The following is a 23,092-nucleotide window of genomic DNA, read 5'->3' as shown; positions in this document are numbered from 1 at the left end:
AAATGAAATAACGATTTTTTTCTGTCGATAGGAAAGATATATGATCTTATAAGTGTGTGTGTATATTCTCAAAGCAATAAGGAAGAAAGAACAACAATTCAGTTCTTCTTAGAATTAATTCTTGTCAGAAGGTTTTTATATTGGAGAAAGTTTTACATTGAAAGTAAGTAATTCAAATTATGAAGTCAACACACGTTTTTCAATAGTATACACTCAGGTTTTCGTCGAATGACCTGGCTACAATTAAACTAAATTAATCAAAGACTATAGAATTAATAAATTTCAATAACATATTCAAACAACTACGAACCGCAATGTTCCAATCTAAAAATGGATAAAAATCTAAAACAATTTACTTTTTATAATGCCGTATATCTCATTGAAATCACTTTCCATATAACATTCATGAATACGCGTGAGTTAACAGTATGAGACCCCTTCTTTTATCAGAGAACGTTACCCAAGATCCCGACCAATCAAAGAAACCAGAAATGAAGTCGCATAATTATTTACGTTTTCTAGTATGCTAGTTATGGGGCTTTGAGTCATAACTGAGGGTTTGTATGGGGTTAAATAATTAAAGAATAATGCCCTTAAAAAATGAAGATTCGAGAATAACGGGCGGGCAAAAAATGAAGATTAGAGAAAAAAGGGGTTAATTTTTTGAAGATTAGAGAAAAAAAAGGGTGAAAATTAAATGTTTACCGAATAACAGACCCCCCCCACCCCATCCTGATCCTCATAACTCGTATACACATGGATGAAAAGGGACCGACGGTAAACGTCTCTGAGATAGCAATCTAACGACTCCAAAAAACAAACCATCTAGTTTTCTATCACCTTCAACAATACACATACACCCATAGGTGGGGAAAATTTGGTTGATTATATAGGGAATCACTGAAGCATGACTGGAGCGCAGTGGCGGATCCAGGGGGGGGGGGGGGGGGGTTCCGGGGGTGCGCACCCCCCCTTTATTTTTGCCGATCAATGCATTTGTATCGGGACATATGTTTTGCACCCTTTGCACCCCCCCCCCCCTTTTTGCCTGGGTTAGCACCCCCCCCCCCCCCCCTTTCGAAAATTCCTGCATCCGCCCCTGGAGCGGCCCCCCCTTTAGGTCAGTTAGCGCCCCCCCCCCCCCCTTAGGCAAAGTTCTGGATCCGCCACTGACACCCCTATAGAATTTGTAGAATTAATTGACCTAAACACATAAAGATATAACACGAGAGACCAGTCATGAAAAAAATGATTTATTGCAGACACATAAGCATATTGCAGACATGTCTTCGTGAAATCTAAACCTGTCCTTCTCTTTAATCTCGATCTGTATACTGATGAATAGTATACTTAAAACGCACAATAAAATCCGTACTCGAACTTAATTTTTGTTACTGATAATGATCGAATGGCTGAAAAACAAAATCCCAAGCATGAATAAGACAATCATAACACTATCGGATAATCATAATATTCGTGGTACAATTAAGAGCAAGCTGAAAGTACTTATCCAGTCAAGATTGAAACTGTGACGTCTTTTACTCTTATATCGATCGCTATTCTTCATACTGGATTCCATACAGCACCCCAGCAAACTTCATACTGGATTCCATACAGCACCCCAGCAAACTTCATACTGGATTCCATACAGCACCCCAGCAAACTTCATACTGAATTCCATACAGCACCCCAGCAAACTTCATACTGGATTCCATACAGCACCCCAGCAAACTAATAACACTGGATTCCATACAGCACCCCAGCAAACTAATAACACTGGATTCCATACAGCACCCCAGCAAACTAATAACACTGGATTCCATACAGCACCCCAGCAAACTAATAACACTGGATTCCATACAGCACCCCAGCAAACTAATAACACTGGATTCCATACAGCACCCCAGCAAACTAATAACAATAGTGTAGATATAACCTTGTTAAATGAGAAAAACAAAAATGTACAGAATAACAATGCAGAATAACAAATTGAACATTCTATAGTGTTGCTTAAAACTATCAACATATAAAAAAAATAACGATATCAAATTTACTTATGTTACTTACCAAAACAAAACAGCAGACATGATATTTGAACAATAGAAAACAGCAGATATGATATTTGAACAATCGAAACAGCAGATATGATATTTGAACAATAATAACAGCAGATATGATATTTGAACAATAGATATCTACCATGTTAAAAATGTAGAGAATATATTTCTGATTACAATGAAATGCCGGTTTCGCAAACATTCGAAATTAAGAGCATCGAGAGAGAAAAAATGTTCGCATCTCTTCAAAATTAAAACATAAAGGCTTGTCAAAATTATTTTTTATTGGCAATGAAGTAGCAGTAAAATATTGCTTATAGTGGTGAGTCTGTCCAAAAAAAAACTAACATAAAAAAGTAGACACAAAACTCTGAAATAATAGTACTCGTAGTTACTGAACACACTAGTTCAAAGCTATTTGCAAATAATAAATAAATTTGTGTTCCCACACTACAATTGATTTTCCCAGTTGATTTTTTTTAAATATTAACAGTGAGTTTTGATTTTATTAACCAAAGCTTTATTCCAAATAATAACATTAAGTTTTTCACATATATTTTCACTTCGAGTGGCTAATGTTCCAAGATTTGGCAAGGGAGTACAGAAATATGTTCATTTATGCAACTATAAAACCCTTACTAATTTGGAGAGTCTGTCACCTGGGATGTGCTGGCTATATAAATCTGCAGCTACGTCTGATCGATGTGGTTAAAAAAATAAGTCGGAGAAGTGAAAGACTCTCATGGGTCGCCGGTTTAAAAACATCTCGTTGTAGAACTTTACGATTGACGTTAAATAAAATGATTCGTGTAGGTCAAGTGCAACGCACTATGCACATTATATTTCACTGGCATAAAATATCTGAGGGGTCAGAAGGTGGCCTGCTGCAAGGCAAACTGTTTGTACGTACTGCGTTTTTTAGGAACTGTCCAAACTTCCCTCCCTCCTTTTCGGTTATGTCACTGCCAATTAGAAGTTAGATACCAACCATTCAATAAAAGTGAGCGATTAAATGATAAGTGTATTGAACCATAATTGAAATTTAAAAGATATATCGATATTCATCAAAACATTTAGGGATATATTGTGAAAGACATAAATGTATAGCTAGGATAGCGGTTTGCACTTGTTATCATTGTTTTTAACAACAGAAAGCTTAACCTCAGATCAAAAGCGTTTAATGTACCGTCATTTGTATGGCACCGCAATGAAGTTGTCGGTGCCATATAGTTTTACCCTTGTCTGTCATTTCGTCATTTCGTCATTCCATCATTCCGTAATTCCGTAATTCCGTAATTCCATCATTGCTTAATTCCGTAATTCCGTCATTCCGACATTCCGTCATTCCGTCAGTCAGTCATTCTGCAACAAACCATTATACAGAGTTCTTTTCTAAATGCTTTCAGATATTGGGCTGATTTTTGGTATGTGAGATAACCATGATGAGTTACAGATCAAGTTTAAGTTTCGTTCCGCTCCGCTAATTTTTGCCAAAATTAAGGGTTTACAAATTTGAAAATTGTTGAAAATCACAGCTATGTGGACATTTTTCTATACGCCTCCAGATCTTGAGCTGATTTTTGATAGGTGAGACTACCATCATGTTTGTGTCCACATGTGTTATTGAAATTGCAGATTTTTCAACTTTTTGAGACGAGGGGCCATTTGTGTCGCTTTTACACATCTAGTTATATGTTATTGTTGAAGTGCTATGTCTTATATGGCTTGAATAGATCTGACTCCCAAACAATATACAATGTATCAGAAAATAGATCGAGAAATGTATATGTCAATGTAAGCAGGAAATAAATAGAAGTATAAATAGTCTCCGGAGGAAATTGCTAGTTTGATCTTCACTTAAAACAATTTCCATCCAGTTCCATGCTAACGACCTCATTCCCGCTTTTTCACCCGTACGTTCTAAGCAACACGATTCAAAAACTTCCAAGGACAAACTTATACAATCTAGTTACGTTTAGACCGAAAAAGATCAATATGTGATTGATATGGTATACGTCGTTCTTTTTTTAGGGTTGATAACAGTCTTTGTTTGAACTGACTAAGAATCGATCGTGTGGTAATTTTTTTCTCTAATTCATCTTTAATGGTATAGTTTCATGTTAGTACATTCACAACAAAAAAATTTAATATAAGAAGTTTACATGAGTAATTTACATAATTTTACCTGTAAAAGGTAAAAGAGAATTATCATACACAGTTGTATCCCCTGGGCGTTCCTTCTCCTTTTATCTCAACTAAAGATAAAATATCTACGTCGTCCATGTTAAATTGTTTTTATTTCAACAACACATAACAAACATATCATGGATTAATTTTTTGTCTCACTTTCCTGACAAGGTATTTATGATTATTTCGCTTAAAATGGATTTACAGAATTTCTTTTCTCTTCATCTTTTCATGTTTTCTTTGATTTTTCCTAAAGAAGATTGATATAACCGCTTAAGGATTGTTGAAATGTTAAATATTTTTATTGCTTTGTTATCTAATATAAATCTACATAGATGTGTCATATTTGTCCAAACTTTGACCAAAACAAAGAAAAATGACCACATTATGTATCGCTATTATGTAATATTGAACATGACATGTACAAATAAATAATACAGGAACAATTAATCTATTACATTGCTGAAAGCTATTGTAAAACTTTCTTACATAAAAAAAAAAAAAAAAGATATTAATATATTCGAGGTGTGCTGTTCGTAATTTTTTTTAAATTTTTTTTCTAAGTTTTAATAATATCTATTAACAATGAGCAATTAAACTGATAAATGTATGTTACGTAAAACAAATAGTCCAATATTTGAAGAAGATTATTTATTATTTTATTAGTACTGTAATCACTACATTTTATGATATCACATGTATATTAACTTTAACATGTTAGATAGGCTTGTAGTTGTAACCTTTGAAATAGGGTTAGTCTTAGTTTTATTACTGTTCACGAACCAGCTATATAAATAGTCGTGAATACCTCTTACGTCACGTCACTTAACAGATACATTATATATCCATAGATATCATGAATAGCTCGATCTAACCAGTAACAATATTCATGATTTTAGCATATTATTATGCACAATAAATGAATAATAATAAATAAGCTTTATTTAGAGTCGGCAAGGTACACAAACAGAGACAACATATTAAGCTCCAATGAGCTTTTAACCGACATAAAAAAAAATAGAAGGAAAACAAACAGTGACAAATTCTCTCACTCTCTGTCTCCCCGTTACTCTCTGTCTCTCTCTCTTGTTGGAAATCAACTAATTACAGTATGTAAAGTGCTGATAGATAAACAAAATGATTGATATTAGTGTCAATAGAACGGAAATTCCTCCTATTGTCCCTCTGACATCTTCGCGGGTATTCATATGCCTGTATCTGTGATACCTGCTACTGGACACGACTTTGAATCACATGACTTGTGAAGCGTGATCAGCAGAAGATTACGTTCCAATCGATACATGATGGTTTATTTTATTTGGAGATCATGCTAGACATATTTGTAGACTGTTTGTCTTTTTTATTATTCATAATAGAACTGTAACCAGATAAAGTATCATACGTATTGTAAATATTGATATCCACTGCTTTAAATTGGAAAATTCCTTCAGAAGTAACTATGTGTCTGTTTTCTGCTCTTTGGTCGGGTTGTTGTCTCATTGACACATTCCCCATTTCCATTCTCAATTACATTATATATTTCACTTCAAAATGATGGGTCGTTTGTCCAATTTTGTGAAATTAGATTTTTGAAGTCTCGTTAGTAAAATTTTTTCTAACCTCCAATAACTACCTACATCTTGTTTACTTCCGTTTGATAATACCGACAGGTAGTGTGTTTACATTCTTTTGTAATATAATGTGAAATCAATAGCCCTTATCTTAATTCGAAAAGAAATAATTGAAAACTTCAAGATACTTTTTATACAAAATACAATTTCAAAGTGAATAATGAGATAAAGATGAGGAAATATGCACGCAAAAAGGTTCGTCATTTAATTTCAATTTTCACTGAAGCAGCCATAACTACTATGAAAAATATGTATTTACTTATTTAGAATTCTTGTTTAAACAACCGAGAAAAAAAGCATCAAAGGAAGTTTACTAATTCCTAAATTCCTTCCTGTTTGCAACATATCGAAAATCCCATAAACTTACATTATACATGTTAGTGCTGTTAACAGTCTTACTGCCCTTTCGAGCTTTTTATAGTTAAAAAAAGAAGACACAACTGAAACCTATATGAAATAAGATTTTAAATGAATACTTGAAAAATAAAAACTCTCACTTTTAATAATACTTTCACGTCATCCTTCTAATACCGAAGTTTGTGACGAACTATGTTGAGATCCTCGTTATTTGTTTATTTATCCAGTTGTTTATAATATTTTTCTTGTTTCTTTCAGCAAACACAACTTATAAAGCATGGGGGCATGTAAGTCATGTTCTCGCGTCATCCTTGTACTTATTAACATATTGTTTTCAGTAAGTATGAATATGTATCAAATTTATCATTACTAAAGTACAGGTGTATCTATATCAAAATGGGTCGTAAGATAATTCATTAATCTACAAACAGTTGTGGTTTATATATATACGTGCATGCTTGAACATCCACATGCTTTGTTAACAGTTTCATCCTACTTGTCTATATACTTTGGTTACTGTCCAAAAAAAAATTAAAATGAGGGAATGATAGTGTTTAAATTCTTGACAAAATTTCCTACACGCAATAAGCACATAAAGTTACAGCTCTTTTTGGTGGGGCATCAACATAAAAAAGTTACCAAGAAAAGCATGAGTTATTGTCTTTAGATATTTGTGATGGTTTTTTTTAGAAATATGATGTTGGTGACATACCTTCAGAAGATTCTGTTAAGGAATAACCATTTGATTTTCTGTCATTAGGGGCAGGGGATTTTTTTTTTCTTGTGGAATATGGGCCACGTCCACTTTTATGTTTGTCCATCTGATGAGTTAAGCCTTTTTCAACTGATTTTTATAGTTCGTTCTTATGTTGTACTGTTATACCACTGTCCCAGGTTAGGGGAGGGTTGGAATCCCGCTTACATGTTTAACCTCGCCACATTATTTATGTACGTGCCTGTTCCAAGTCAGGAGCCTGTAATTCAGTGGTTCTAGTTTGTTTATGTGTTACCGTATATTTGATTTTCGTTCATTTTTTTTTAAAAATAAATAAGGCCGTTAGTTTTCTCGTTTGAATTGTTTTACATTGTCTTATCGGGGCCTTTTATAGCTGAGTATGTGGTATGGGCTTTGCTCATTGTTGAAGGCCGTACGGTGACCTATAGTTGTTAATGTCTGTGTCATTTTGGTCTTTTGTGGATAGTTGTCTCATTGGCAATCATACCACATCTTCTTTTTTATATTATATCCATCTGCATGTTACTAGATTAACTTATTTATTTTCAACTTTTGCACTCAAATATTCCCTGTATTTTTATTTTAGCAGAACAATATTTTTGGATTGGGCAAGGCTATTCGCTTTCTTTAGTTCTTACCAGACCAACCCATTCACTTTCAACCGACCCCCCACCCCACCCCACCCCCCCTCGAAAATCAAATCACTGAATTGTATACGTCTCATTTCTAGATTCTGCCTAACTTTGAAAGAGTTCCGAATTGATATTTTGATCAAACATTCACACTCGTGTTTTTATGTTATATATTCAGTCAAAATTTACACATTAAGACTTTTTTCCCTAATAAAGCAATGCTTTTTTAGGAAAGGAAAAAATGAGTATACAATTCTAAAACAACCTTACGAAACAAGAATATCCAAGTTTTTGAACAATAGAACGTACCGAGACACTATGTCAAAAATGTCCCTAAAAACCGTTCACGAAAACAGAGACTTTAAAAGAGTGTGCATCAACAATTATTTCCCAAAATCTTTTCTAGATCTTAATCAGCTTCACCAGAAACAAAAAATACATAAACAACCTCTATCCTTAAAAAGAGCCTACAAAGGAAAGTCAATTCTGCATGTTTAATTAAAACTATTTTCTATCAAAATTCCGATAATTTCTAAGTGAAAATGTATTATAATGTATGCGTACATTGTATATTAATTAATCAAGTTAGTACAGCTGTTATCTTAATAGACTAACAGTACACCAGAAGTGGCACCGAGCCATCATATACCCAATGTGATGAAATTGTGTTTTGTCGATGCTCTTCGTCAAAAACTTAAATTTAATTAAAAAGGTACATCGATGTTCATATTTTCATTTTACAGTTGATAGGAATAGCTTTGTTGATTGTTGGAAGCGTAGTAAGATGGGGAACAGATTTGATGACCCAGTATCTATCGAATTTGTATGAAGACTTTAGAGTAGCTATACATTTTGATGTTGATTTAACTGACTTTAACATAGCAGATTTGCTTGGGGATGTGACATTAAGTTTTATCATAATTGGTGCTTTCTTCTTCATCATTGGTATTCTGGGATGTATAGGAGCATGCTGTACAGTCAGACCAATGCTTATACTGGTAATGTATACACATAGCCATTACGTGTTTATTTTTATTTCCTTGCTCTAGTAACCATTCTAATATCTTATATTGTAATTTTGATTTGTTATCATGGGAGGTAACATATATTTCCGACACATAAAACTTTCGAAGAGATGACTACATTTTGACTCAGTATCTTCCTTGTCAACAGCAGTACAGAAATGAAAAGAAAATACGCGTCTAAGACTATCGTACGTGCAGGTTAATTTTGTTCGAATAGTGTTACATTAGAATTGAAAGTTCACTATAGGAAAAACGAATTCATCTCTTCTGTCGTGCATGAAGTTCAGATCTCAACCGAACTTGTCAACTTCGAAATATAAAGTTATTCTTTATTCCAAGTTTAGTCGAGTTGATTTATAACATTTGTCAACACCTTTGAAGTGATATATTGAAAGGAGATAATATGTATATACATAGCGGAAAGGGAAGTTAAATAATAATGCTAGTTTTTCTTCATTCTTCACGATAAGCGTTTGTATGACGTATGACACTACGTACACAATAAAGAATCACCAGAAGGAGACAGCAATTGGTTTTACATAGGAATGGTTATCTCTATAGTATCTATATCTTCCAAACCTTCAATAAAACAAATCAAACAGTTTGCTAATGTCTGATTCAAATAATTTAGACATTTTTGATTTGTCCTTTCCTAAAACAAAATATAGTAGGAATACCACAGTCTGAGCACTGTATTTTATTATACAAAAAAAAACAATTAAATTTGATATGTTAATGAGTGGAAAACTGCAGCAGTGGCGGATCCAGGGGGAGAGGGTTCCGGGGGTTGCATCCCTCTTTTTTTGGATGATCAATGCATTTGAATGGGAACATATAGTTGGAACCCTCCTTTTTAAAATGGCTGGATCCGCCCCTGTGCAGTTTATCATTTTTTTTATTATAATTTATGCATGTTTTTTTTCAGTATGTTGTTATTTTGTCAATTTTGGTGTTAGCTGAAGTAGCCTTTGTGGCTGTCCTGTTCGCTGCGCAAAGCAAGGTACCTAATTTGTATAGAAAGAGTTTTAACTAGACTCCCATGAAAATTATTGCCAACGTTATACAAATGTCCGCGACTTCAATCATACAATGTAATGACAACAAACTAATTCCTATCCACATTAGCATATCAGGCGTGTGTGTTTATCATGCTTCCTTTAAAAGAATAAAACATACAATTCATGTTTTTATTTGCATTTTTGTCGAGCCTTCGACTTTTGTAGCAGAAAGCTTGACATAAAGCTGGTGATCCGGCTGCGACGGCGTTAGCTAACTTCATAAAAGCTTTATATTTTAGAAGGTGGAAGACTGGATGCTTCATACTTTGTATATGGATGCCTCATGTTACGAAGTTTCCTTCAGTCACATGTCTAATGTCCTTTACATCATTTTCATGGTTCAGTGACTACTTGGAAAAATGTTAAGATTTTTTGTAATGATAAATTCTCTCTTATTATAAGTAATAGGATAAATATATTTGTTATATGCGTACCTTGCAAGGTCCTCGTGCTCGTCGGACAGTTGTCACTTGACCTTGACCTCATTTCATGGATCAGTGAACAAGGTTAAGTTTTGGTGGTCAAGTTCATATCTCAGATACTATAAGCAATAGGTGTAGTATATTCGGTGTATGGAAGGACTGTAAGGTGTCCAACTCGCAGGTGTCATCAGACCTTGACCTCATTTTCAAGGTTCAGTGGTTATAGTTAAGTTTTTGTGTTTTGGTCTGCTTTTCTTATACTGTATGCAATAGGTCTACTATATTTGGTATGTTGAATGGTTGTAAGGTGTACATGTCTAGCTGGCAGGTGTCATCTGACCTTGACCTCATTTTTATGGTTCATTGGTCAATGTTTAGTTTTCTTGGTTAATGTTAAGTTTATGTGACAGTTAATGTTGTAATAAAACTTTATATTTAGGACTTTTAACGTAATATCAATGATTTGTAAGGAAGGCGAGACATTTCAGCGTGTGCACTCTTGTTTTTTTTTAGTCTTATCTTATTTGAAGCACGTTTTTTTCCCCCATCCATTCATTATCCAGTTAATCAATGATCAGAGTGTGTTGTTTATAAATAATTAGATAACCATGATCAAAGTGAGATTTTGAATATACCTCAAAGAGACAGCATTCTAACGACTTACATAAACAACATTCATAAAAAGGGCGACAACTGACAAATGTCTATAAATATATCAAGCTCTAAATTGTTCCTATGTATTGGTAAAAGTTGTGAATGGACTTAAAAGCCGGGACAATCAAAGAATTACCAGCAACATACAAAGTTCTCCAAAGAACAAAATATGCAAGATATGACATAAGACAACCACTGACACGGTTCTTGACTTTGGATAGGCACATACAATGTGTGGCGGGGTTAAACTAGTGTTTTATATCCCACTCCCCTTTTTGTTTATTAAATCTAGACCAGTGAATTATCATTAATAACCTTAAAAGGCATACAATTGAAGTTTAAAATATAGAATTCTCACAGTTACTGAAGGCAAACTAAAAAGGTACTGTAAAAAGATTTGATAAAAGATATGTATAGAAAGGCATTCAAGCTCATGAGATAGTAATTAAACACATAAAAACACCAACCAAAATACAAAACATTTCAGGTACCGAGCTCGCTGTTATTGAAAACTAGTTTAAGCTAATTCCAGAAAATAAATACGTCCTGTTTTCCCGGAGTAAATTTCAATCAGTTCACATCCAGTAGACGTCATGCACAGTCTGAAAAAAATCATGGCCTTGTGCAAAGCTTAAATTTATGTATTGTCAGGATGTGGGAACAATAGTGTTCATAAATCATTAACTGTATAGCCAGAAATATCAGGATGCAAAATACCGCTGAGTTTACCCAAGTACATTATGTATTCCATTTTCTTTTAATTACTTTTTGAAAGAAGAGCATATGCAAAAACGATGTGCACAAAATAGTTGTGACTAATCATGTCACTGAGGAATATTGAACTACCATATCCCATTTCCAATCAGATAAATGTTTTTTTTTCAACTGTTATGATTGTAGATTGCTAGTTTGCTTTCTAATATCAGATTAATCTGTTAAAAAGGTTCAGTAATTAACTGAAAATACTACGTAAAAATAACCTTTATAAAAAATCAGTACATATAATTTCTTTTTATTCAATATAATAATATAATAGCATGATCGTTTGCCAAATTCTTGATTAATATTTCTGCTTATGTGTATCAGCCACTCAAATTATTTCAACATTTGTTTGTAGTTTGATGAATGGTTGAAGAAGCCTTTCCAAACTACATTAGAAGAATACAAAGGTATAAATGGTACAGATGCTGTCACTTTAGGACTTAATTTCATCATGACACAGGTATATTTAAAATTTGTGTTGCCAAAATTATTTTCATTGCTAAGTTTGTATAAATGCCATGTTTTTTATAAAGTTCTCCATATTTTTTTTTTTGATTTACAGCGGATTCCATTGAGTGTGAAGCCAAAGGTGACATCTTTGGTTAGCTTGCTTGTTAACTGAACCGTGAAGTCATTGTTAGGTTAGGTAAACTACCCTACTTTAATAGACTAGTCTGACAGAAAACCAATCGATCTGTCTGTTGGACTATGCTATTTGGAAAGGAGGGTAGTATACCTGACCTAATAATGACCTCACGGTTCATCTAACAGGCAAGCTAACCAAAGATATTACCTTTCGCTACTCACTCAATGGAATTTGCTGTAAAGTAAATTTCTGATAAGAGACATCAGTAGATTAAAGAAATTCCCAAATACATTTGGACTGTTAAAAACAGATACTGTCGGATTAGAATTATCATCAAACCGAGCAAGACTGGGAACGAAGGTTAACGTCTTTTGTTACGTGTGAATCATCCGCCCGTCATGCAAATCCAGATACAGTAAAAATGTCAGTCACGAATAGGATGGTACTTTCGTATTATATATAACCATTCTGGTGATTTTAAAAGATTTTAAAAAAGCAAAAACAAAAAAATCTCGTTAATTAAGACGCATGCACATTGTTTAAGTTTACATGTTGGTGACCATGACCGTAAAACCTTGAGTTCAAACCTTGCTTCCTCATAATCCTGTTCAGTCATTCCCAAAAAATGGGTACAATTCGAATGTAGACACTGTTAAAAAATAAATTTCAACTGAGCAGAGAGAGAGTGTTGTTTTCTTCTGTGTCTATATCTAGTCTGTCATTTTTTTAATTTTTACTTACACCATTTTAGTTGTTTTCTAGTTTTAGCATTTTTTGTAAGACAAGGAAAGTATGAACGTATCGGAGGTTAGTGTTATATAAAGTCATCTTAAAAACTGCATTAGAGAAAAACACAAGATTTAAATCCAGGCTCATGTGAAATGGGTCACATTTACCACCATAGCAAACTGATTTATACGTATTATTCTGTATATATTGAAAGCAAATACCAATTTTAAGGTCTGAATTAATATAGTGTTTAAAAAATAATTCAAATAAGTAGTTTTCACAACTTATTTAGTAATAAATTTAAACTAATGAAATGTTATGCTGTATAATATTTTAGTTTCATAATACAGCTTTCCAGGAAAAACCCTATTATTTATGTTTTGAATCACTTGTATGTATTTTTTATGCTTGTATTAATCCACACCCCCATCTTTGTTACGGAGGTTGATATCAAACCAGTATCTGAATGCTGATACATAGTAACACTTAACTCTTTAATGCTAGCTTTTCTAAACAATTTATTGACATTACAAACTAAAAAACTGTTTTCTATCAAGTTATATGTTTCTTTTAGTCAAATGGACTTGTTCTTGTCTAAATCTCCGTAACGATTCATGAACTTTCACTCAAAAATATGTTTTACCTAAACCGAATACTGTTCAACTTAATTTTGTTAGCTCTATACAGATAATGTCATCTTCCTTCACACCACAATGTATGTATTATACTCAACTATGAAGTTTTGGAGTCAAAATAGTTTCATTTCGAAAATTTCTATCCTCCGTAACGACATTTAAAACCTCCATAACGGACAATTCCAGTTCTTACCAACAGCAAACATATAAATGAATGTAAATATTGGAATTAAATGACAAACAAGCCAACAGAATTAAACATTTTTCTTAGTAAATCGTTATCTAAAAGGGTAAAGTCCTGTTAGTTAGAGAAAAAAAACTTTTTTTCCTTAAATTTCTATCCTCCGTAACGTAAATCAATGATGTCGTCTATGATTGACATCACCTTTTGATTTTTATTAGTGATAATTGATGAACTGATTTGGTATCTATAACAATGTACAAGAATTTCAATTGGTATGATCGTGTTTACATGCATCTTTAGATTTTTTTATTTGCATAACCTCCGTTACATTGATGAGTCCTAAATAATCTTGAAAATGTTTGCCATAAACCGCTGTTAAAGTTATGATTGTCGTCGTAATTACACAAGTTGTGTTGTAGACTATTTTAAATCTAAGAAAATGGCTGATATAACGTTTATTAAACTTTATAATGTTGCTCACATAATAGGGAAAAACAAGTTAACCTACCTTTCTCAAAACAACATTTTTTCTCTCAAAATCTGTGTTTTGTTTTTCTGTTTTCTTTATAATAAATGATGTCTGCTACAAAAATGACTTTCGGCAGTGTCGGTAGCCGCTGATACTGATAAAAAATTAACTGTAAATAACTGCGTCACGGAGGTTATTTAAACCGTCGGAGGTTAGTTTTATTTACATTATACATGGAAATATGTAACAATATTGTTGAGTTGCTTTCTCAAAACTGATTATTGAGAAGCTTTATGGGTGCTTTCAATGAAATAATCATCATTTTGATTTGTTCTTGGTTAGTGCGTTCCAAAATACGCGTTACGTAGGTTGGATTCTTATATGCGACAATCGAAAAAAAGAGAAAGAGAAGATTTTTTTTTGATTTTTCGTTTCATTGCAATAAAACTTAAAGGCAGGATTTTAAAATTTGATGTATCAACTTTGCTTAAAGTCACTTTGAGCATGATTTCCAAGCATATAAATATGTTTTGACTGTACCTAAAGATACGTTACGGTAGGTTATACGTATATCGGCGACATTGGTTTAATGGGTAAATCAAAGTGTATATTATAACTTTTGATTAAAATATTTTTGTGGATGAAAATCAATATAGTGTCAAATAAAAAAAGGAAATCTAATCATGATTTAGATGAAATAAAGTATTTTAATTTACACCGATATTTGGAGTTTTTCTTGGCGACATTCGGAATTCGTGTTATTTCCGTATATTGAATAGAAAATAACACAAATATATTTACGATATACATCACAAAAGAATATAATTTTATTTTAGTATACATATTAATCACTTAGAACACGAAAAAGATTATTTGTGACATATGTTAAGCTTGCATTTTGTGGTTATTTGCCGGCGACACTGAAATTTTGTAATTGTACCCATTTTTTGGGAATGACTGTGTTGGGTGATTATGTGTGGACAACATTCTCGTTTATGGAATCCACATAAAGTTAATATGCCAGTGTGTTGTTTGTCAAATGTAAACGACGTGCAATGGGTCAATAATGACGCTACTCTTTATAAATAGAAAGTTGACAATGTTAAAAATAAAATACGTCCTAGTTTGAGGACGTCCATTTACTAGTATGTCAAACAAGAAAGATTTTCAGAGATAAAGCAGACCCATTTTGAAGAAGAAAAAATTGTATCAGTCACCTTTAATAAATTCCTATTTTATCTGAAGGTTAAGAACTAAATAGTACATTCAACTGACATTTAGACAAAATACAGACTAATAGCACTGAGCTTTACAGCACATATCGCCCAAGGAGACAAATTACTCACCTTTAATTTCTTCTAATTTTAGTACGACTGTTGTGGTGTGGAAGGCTATGGAGACTTTAATTCCTCGAGGTTATGGAAAAGGGAGTTTAATAGCGCTGATGGAAATACTTACAACAAGTCTATACCGGCGGTGTGTTGTGCAAATGTAACTGATAAAGACTGTTGGCTGCACCCAAACACCAATAATTCTTATATGGATACGGTATGTATTTATTTTAGGTTTCATATTAATATGGTATGTATTTATTTTACGTTTCATATGCATATGGATACGGTGTGTATAACTTTAGATTTTATAGCATACCAGTAAGATATGTTATTGTATCTAGATATGATTAGAAAATTAAGGTGGAATATATCAAATTTATAAAGCTATCAGTCTACAAACATTTACTTGCCAATAAAAGAAAATCTGACTCCAGAGGATGACATACAACTAGCCAATCTAATTTCAGAAGCCATGGCATACTACTAGCCAATCAAAGTTCAGAATTCAGAAGATAGCAAAACAAAAGCAAAAAGACTGATGAACTGACAATCTGTGACACATACGTTCAAAATACTTAAAACAAAAATATGGCCGATATTTATAACTGACTAAATGAGTTGATTACATTGTCGTCGGACCTGTTTCGATATCAAGCTATTCCGATTATTTCAATCAACAAATAGTGATGTATATGTTGTTCTGAACAAATACAAATCTTGTTTCACAAGCGACACTCAAACTATCATTTTCATGTGGTTAAATCTAATGGCGGTTCTTTTCACTCGTTCATTCATACAATTCTTAGTGTGCTTATAACCCTATATAAATATCATTGTTGTTGCTTATAACCCTATATAAATATCATTGTTGTCTGCTCTATGGTCGGGTTGTTGTCGCTTTGACACATTCCCCATTTTTTTCTGAATTTTATACTAAAAAGCCACAGAGGGCCAACATGCATCTGATGAGTTAAACCTTTTTCAGCTTATTTTTTTAGTTCGTTCTTTTCTTGTACTGTCACACCACTGTCCCAAGTTAGGGGGATCCCGCTTACATGATTAACCCCGCCACTTTCTGTATGTATGTGTCTATCCCAAGTCAGGAGCCTGTAATTCAGTGGTTGTCGTTTTTTGATTTGTTAATCGATTGTTATTCGTTCATTTTTTGTACATATTAGGCTGTTAGTTATCTCGTTTGAATTGTTTTACATTTGTCATTTCGGGGCCTTTTATACCTGACTATGCGGTATGGGCTTTGCTCATTGTTCAAGGCCGTACGGTGACCTATAGTTGTTCATTTCTGTGTCATCTGGTCTCTTGTGGAGAGTTGTCTTATTGGCAACATACCCCATCTTCTTTTTTATAATATGAACGTTTCTTGTAGTGTCGTAATTCAGTGCTGATGGAATGTGAACCCGTGTAAATATTATGAATGGAGAAATGGCAATCAAATTTGCATTTTGGATATCTGCTCCAATTGGCATTCCGTATCATCCACATCCAAGCACATCGGCATGAAACTTTGGTGATTTGTTTATATATATTGGCGTAAGCTCCCTTTCATTTTTTTTTTTTTTTTTATAAATTTCAGATTTTAAGTTTCTGAGTTTTGGGGGGTTTTTTCATTAAAAAAGGAGGATTTTCCAGATTTCGGACAATAACTCAAACACACTTTCACTTTGCAAGAAACTAAGCTGAATTGTTTATTAGATTGTTATAAATTTTAAATTTAACGTTTCGGATTTGCATGATTTATTCATAAAAAGGTGGATTTCAGTTTTCCGGCAATGCTTTGAGCAGTTATCATAAAACTTTGGTGACTGGTTTATATCTATCAAGATAACCTTTCTATAGTTTTTCGTGAATTTCTGATATGACATTGAGAAGTTATTGAACTTTATTCTTTGAAAAAGCGACGGGTTTATCCTTCTCTCATGGCGCAGCCCAGCCTTCAACAACAACTGAAATAATGAAATTGAAGGACATATTCAGCCATTTAATTTAGTAGTTTTTAAGTTCGTGATTTTTATTTTCACCATTTTTTTGTGGCTTCATATTAAAAAATTGTTCTGGACACCATTTTGTTTTCGTACGTTTATCGTTATTATTTTCAAGTTATCTTGTGTTTGGTATTATCTTATCGACAACTCGTCATATTCTTCTATGATTTTAAGTATCTTCCTATCTTAGTATGTCAACTTAAATTGAAATAGTTCAAATACTGATAATGCGAGACAAAGAAAATGTATCTGGTTTCTGATTTCACTCTAAATATTAACTCAGTAATAAGTTGATAAAGTTATTGAAATCCAGTCTTTTGTTCAAGATAATGACGACTAATCCGTGTAAAACACTCAGGTCTAGATTTATAACAACATCCAGAAATAAAAATACGAAATAACGTGCATGCTAACTAGCAAAATGGAGTAAAACAATTATAATTTAAAAATGTTGACATAAAAATTTTACTCTTACAAGTCCAATAAGCCGTGCAATATTATCAATAATAGCCCTTTTAATTGTTACCCATCTGAAACTGAAATGAAACAGACTTTCTAAGCAATTGTTTAACCCGTTTTATTGTCGAGCCTGCAACTTTTGTTGCAGAAAGCTCGACATAGGGATAGTGATCCGGCGGCGGCGGCTACGGCGGCGGCTACGGCGGCGGCGGTGTTAGCTAACTTCTTAAAAGCTTTATATTTAAGAAGGTGGAAGACCTGGATGCTTCATACTTTGTATATAGATGCCTAATGTTACGAAGTTTCCGTCAGTCACATATCCAATGTCCTTGACCTCATTTTCATGGTTCAGTGACCACTTGAAAAAAAGTTCAAATTTTTTGTAATGTTGAATTCTTTCTTATTGTAAGTAATAGGATAACTATATTTCATATGTGCGTACCTTGCAAGGTCCTCATGTCTGTCAGACAGTTTTCACTTGACCTCGACCTCATTTCATGGATCAGTGAACAAGGTTAAGTTTTGGTGGTCAAGTCCATATCTCAAATACTATAAGCAATAGGGCTAGTATATTCAGTGTATGGAAGGACTGTAAGGTGTACATGTCCAACTGGCAGGTGTCATCTGACCTTGACCTCATTTTCATGGTTCAATGGTTATAGTTAAATTTTTGTGTTTTGGTCTGTTTTTCTTATACTATATGCAATAGGTCTACTATATTTGTTGTATGGAATGATTGTAAGGTGTACATGTCCAGCGGGCAGATGTCATGTGACCTTGACCTCATTTTCATGGTTCAGTGGTCAATGTTAAGTTTTTGAGTTTTGGTCTTTTTATCTAATACTTTATGCTGTAGGTCAACTATATTTGGTGTATGGAAATATTTTATGATCTTTATGTCAGTCGCGCAGGTTTTATTTGACCGTGACCTCATTTTCACGGTTCAATGCACAGTGTTACGTTTTTGTGTTTTGGTCTATTTTTCTTAAACTATTAGTAATAGGTCAACTATATATGTTGTATAGAAGCATTGTTAGCTGTACATGTCTGCCTGGCATGGTTCATCTGACCTTGATCTCATTTTCAAGGTTCATTGGTCTTTGTTTAGTTATCTTGGTTAATGTTAAGTTTATGTGACAGTTGTTATAAAGCTTAACTTTATACTTAGGACTATCAACATAATATCAATGATTAATATAGAAGGAGAGACATTTCAGCGTGTGCACTCTTGTGTTTGTTTAATCGATGAAATTGGTTTAATTTTCTATATTTTTGCAAAGTAAAATCCTGCCATTACTACAGTTTCATTATTGATCTATGTTATAGGGCTGTTATGATGCTATCAAAGACTGGTTACATGACAACATGGAGCCACTAATAGGTACCAGTGCTGGAGTACTAGCCATTGAGGTAAGCTAATGTTTATAATCATGACAACATGGAGCCACTTATAGGTACCAGTGCTGGAGTACTAGCCATTGAGGTAAGCTAATGACTGGTTACATGACAACATGGAGCCACTTATAGGTACCAGTGCTGGAGTACTAGCCATTGAGGTAAGCTAATCAATGACTGGTTACATGACAACATGGAGCCACTAATAGGTACCAGTGCTGGAGTACTAGCAATTGAGGTAAGCTAATGACTGGTTACATGACAACATGGAGCCTTTAATAGGTACCAGTGCTGGAGTACTAGCCATTGAGGTAAGCTAATGACTGGTTACATGACAACATGGAGCCACTTATAGGTACCAGTGCTGGAGTACTAGCCATTGAGGTAAGCTAATGACTGGTTACATGACAACATGGAGCCACTTATAGGTACCAGTGCTGGAGTACTAGCCATTGAGGTAAGCTAATGACTGGTTACATGACAACATGGAGCCACTAATAGGTACCAGTGCTGGAGTACTAGCCATTGAGGTAAGCTAATGACTGGTTACATGACAACATGGATCCACTTATAGGTACCAGTGCTGGAGTACTAGCCATTGAGGTAAGCTAATGACTGGTTACATGATAACATGGAGCCACTAATAGGTACCAGTGCTGGAGTACTAGCCATTGAGGTAAGCTAATGACTGGTTACATGACAACATGGAGCCCCTAATAGGTACCAGTGCTGGAGTACTAGCCATTGAGGTAAGCTAACATGCATATTATCATAAACAAAAGTAAAATCACAAAAATACCGAACTCCGAGGAAAATTCACGGAAAGTCCGTAATCAAATGGCAACATCAAAAGCTCAAACACATCAAATGAATGGATAATAACGATCATATTCTTGACAAGACAACATATTGTTTGGCCAACACGAAAACACTATTACTCTTATAAACGAGTAAGAATTTAGACAGGTTGAATAAGAATGAGTGGATGTGCATGATTAGACAAGGAATTGTTGGTACTTTTTAAACAAAAGATCCAGATTTTTTTAAATACATAAATGAGTGTTTCCATAGCTATTGTCCATGCAATTGGTCAACATTTCACTTCTCAATATTTAAATGTAATATTTGGTTCGATCCTTTGAACATAAAGGTAAATAGACTTGTCAATACAGTCTTGTTGGTATTTGAATTCAAAGGTTCATTTGTTCCATTCTTTCTAATATAGTCATGTTTTGTGTGAGTATTTGAATAGTTATATAGTTGTTTGTGTATTCTATTTGTAGATAATACTTGTTATATTTGCCTGTGTGGCGTGTTCTAAAGAGAGAAGTAACAAAGAAGACTATGAAAATGACAGCTACGGTAAACCAGTGATGGACGATCGGTCTTATGATGCCATTAGAGCATACGATAATCAGGGATACAGGGGACCACATCATAACAGACAACCACATAATGGGTATGACGACAGAGGTTCATATGATAAAAGAGGACAAAGAGACAATCGAGGGTACCAAAATGATGTTCCGAGTCGACGCCGAGATAAACATTATTAGAGTGTGGGAATTATGTCTAGGACTTGTCAGGGTCTATAGCAAAACTACTTACCGTATCAGAATGTCAATGTATGTGCAACAGATCTGTGATATATTGATTTGACTTGCAATTTACCAAGTATAACATTTTTACTATGAAATCCAAGTCCAATGGCCATAATGATATAACAAACCAGGACAAACGTCTGGTGCAGTTTAGGAAATAGTTGATATGTATTCGTTTCCAAAAAAAAACGTACTGTTTTAAGTCATTAAAATCCATTTGTATCATCCATAATGAAAACTGTTCTTCCAATTTCTATTGAAGCAATGTTTGAAAGAAATCTCTATCACTGTGTTATAGTTCATGTGATTATATACATATTAAAATCATTTATTCCTCTACAAAAGAAATTGAAAAACTATTCATGAACTTGTTTAATAGCTGAATAAATAATATTACCGCAAAAAGATGAATGCGAATATCACCTTTGAAGGCATCTATGTTCCCTTTGGATTTGTTAACAAACAGATTGTATGTCAACAACGTGTACGTTTGGCTATTGTTTCTATCAACATCTTTTGTAATGATTATGCTATGAATTTTGTAAATCATTTTTAAACAGTATGTTATAAGAGAAGATGTATTTTTTAGTGGTTATTTCGGCCTTGTAAATTAACTAGGGGGATGTATAATAATCACAAACTTTATCATTCAAATCGAAGAGCTTCCATAAAAGAGAATATTTTCCAAGCAGGTTGACACAATTTGTCTGATGCATCATTAAAGTCGTGTCAAAAGAGAAGTTTTTTTCAGTTTAAAAGAAAAACTAAGCTTATTTCAGAAATATTTAATGCTAAATTAACATAGATTTGCCAAAAACTATTATTAGCCAGTGAATAGTAATATGAAAAAAAATGTGGTTTGAAAATCATGTATTTTTCTCCCTAATCTCTTTGGTAATTTGATTTGATTAGTATATAAAAATAAAGCTCAGCTTTTCTGTGAATACTTGAATTAAAAAAGTACATGTATGAAGTTCAGACTTATATATTTACAACAATAAAGAGTATCGGAACTTTGATAGTTGTATAATATCATACGATTGCGTTGTAGCTGACACGTACAGGGAACTGAGGAGTGACTCTTATCTTACTGTTCTACCTTATCCTTTCAAACTGTATATTATCTCATCGGGTATTTCGATCATAAAACGCAGAGGGATCCGAATACCGAAAAGTTTATAACAGTTGGTTAACCCGAATAATTCAGACGTTATATTCCGCTGATCTACGAAGGCTCCTCGTGTGGGAGAAAATCGGACACGGAAAGGGCTTGAATTATTCGAGTTAAAGAGGGGGGGCAAGGGGTTTAACTGTTATGCTGTTATGGGGCAATTTAATTCTTTGTTATCTGTTATTTTGAAAATATAATTGCTGTTAGCTGTTATTGTCTTATTCTTTGTTAGCTGTTATTGGGCTTTTAGTTTTTTTGTTATCTGTTATTGTGATAATGTATTTGCTGTTAACTGTTATTGAAAATTGGAATCATCGTTAGCATTTTTTTTGACAGTCAATATTCGGTATAAATTGAAGATCATTGGACATTGGGGTCTACCACTACTAATATGTTTGTCCCGTATTCAGAAAAGGATTCCATTAACATATACCCATCACAGAAGTGAGGTCCAGGACAATTCAAGTATATCTTATCCTTTGTAATAAATTCCATTTTTTTTATGAATGTGTATTTAGAATTATCTTTTTTTTTTGTATGAGAATAATGTTCCTTGTTTTCCGTACGAATATATTAAATTAAAACAATTCTTAATATGACAAAAAGGAAAACATATGGCCAGGAATATCTGACAAGGATCTCAATTAAGGACTAGGTCCTAACAACCACTTAACCTTTTATATAATATGGTACATAGACTCAGCTCTGTGATTCTTTTCAAAGCAGAACCAAATGCATTGTACAACGAAAGTTCCAACCATGTACTTGGTTCTGAAGCTGCACATAAATCATTACAAACAAAGATTTATTTCGTTTCAAGCCATTGTTTCCCGACTAAACTATGTATTCTAATTACTAGTACACTTGGTACAATAAAAAACCTCAGCTGATAAAAAATTGTTCAAGTAAGGCCTTTGAAAATAGTGGAATAAATTGCTTTTGGAGTGTCAAAATTCGTTCGAAGTACTTGATAAATTGCATGCTTATAATTTGTGCTTTTGATTTTTC

General features: G+C 33.4%; 1 protein-coding gene across 2 annotated transcripts; it reads left to right on the top strand.

The window, feature by feature from the left end:
* Window positions 1-21,930, top strand: LOC139525398 (CD63 antigen-like). 2 transcript variants are annotated; one of them, XM_071320716.1, is made up of 8 exons: window positions 1-163; window positions 6,491-6,569; window positions 8,344-8,598; window positions 9,551-9,625; window positions 11,877-11,981; window positions 15,493-15,672; window positions 19,244-19,327; window positions 20,596-21,930. In XM_071320716.1, the coding sequence occupies exons 2-8, from the start codon at window positions 6,510-6,512 to the stop codon at window positions 20,866-20,868; spliced, it is 1,032 nt and encodes a 343-aa protein (XP_071176817.1). In that variant the 5' UTR covers window positions 1-163; window positions 6,491-6,509; the 3' UTR covers window positions 20,869-21,930. The 2 variants fall into 2 exon arrangements, with proteins under 2 accessions (XP_071176817.1, XP_071176816.1); XM_071320715.1 differs by lacking the exon at window positions 1-163 and adding an exon at window positions 4,275-4,415.
* Window positions 21,931-23,092: the final 1,162 nt, after the last annotated feature.

The sequence above is a fragment of the Mytilus edulis genome, chromosome 5 (genome assembly GCF_963676685.1).
Source record: "Mytilus edulis chromosome 5, xbMytEdul2.2, whole genome shotgun sequence".
Taxonomy (NCBI): Eukaryota; Metazoa; Mollusca; class Bivalvia; order Mytilida; family Mytilidae; genus Mytilus; species Mytilus edulis.
This window is presented reverse-complemented; position numbering and strand designations above follow the sequence as displayed.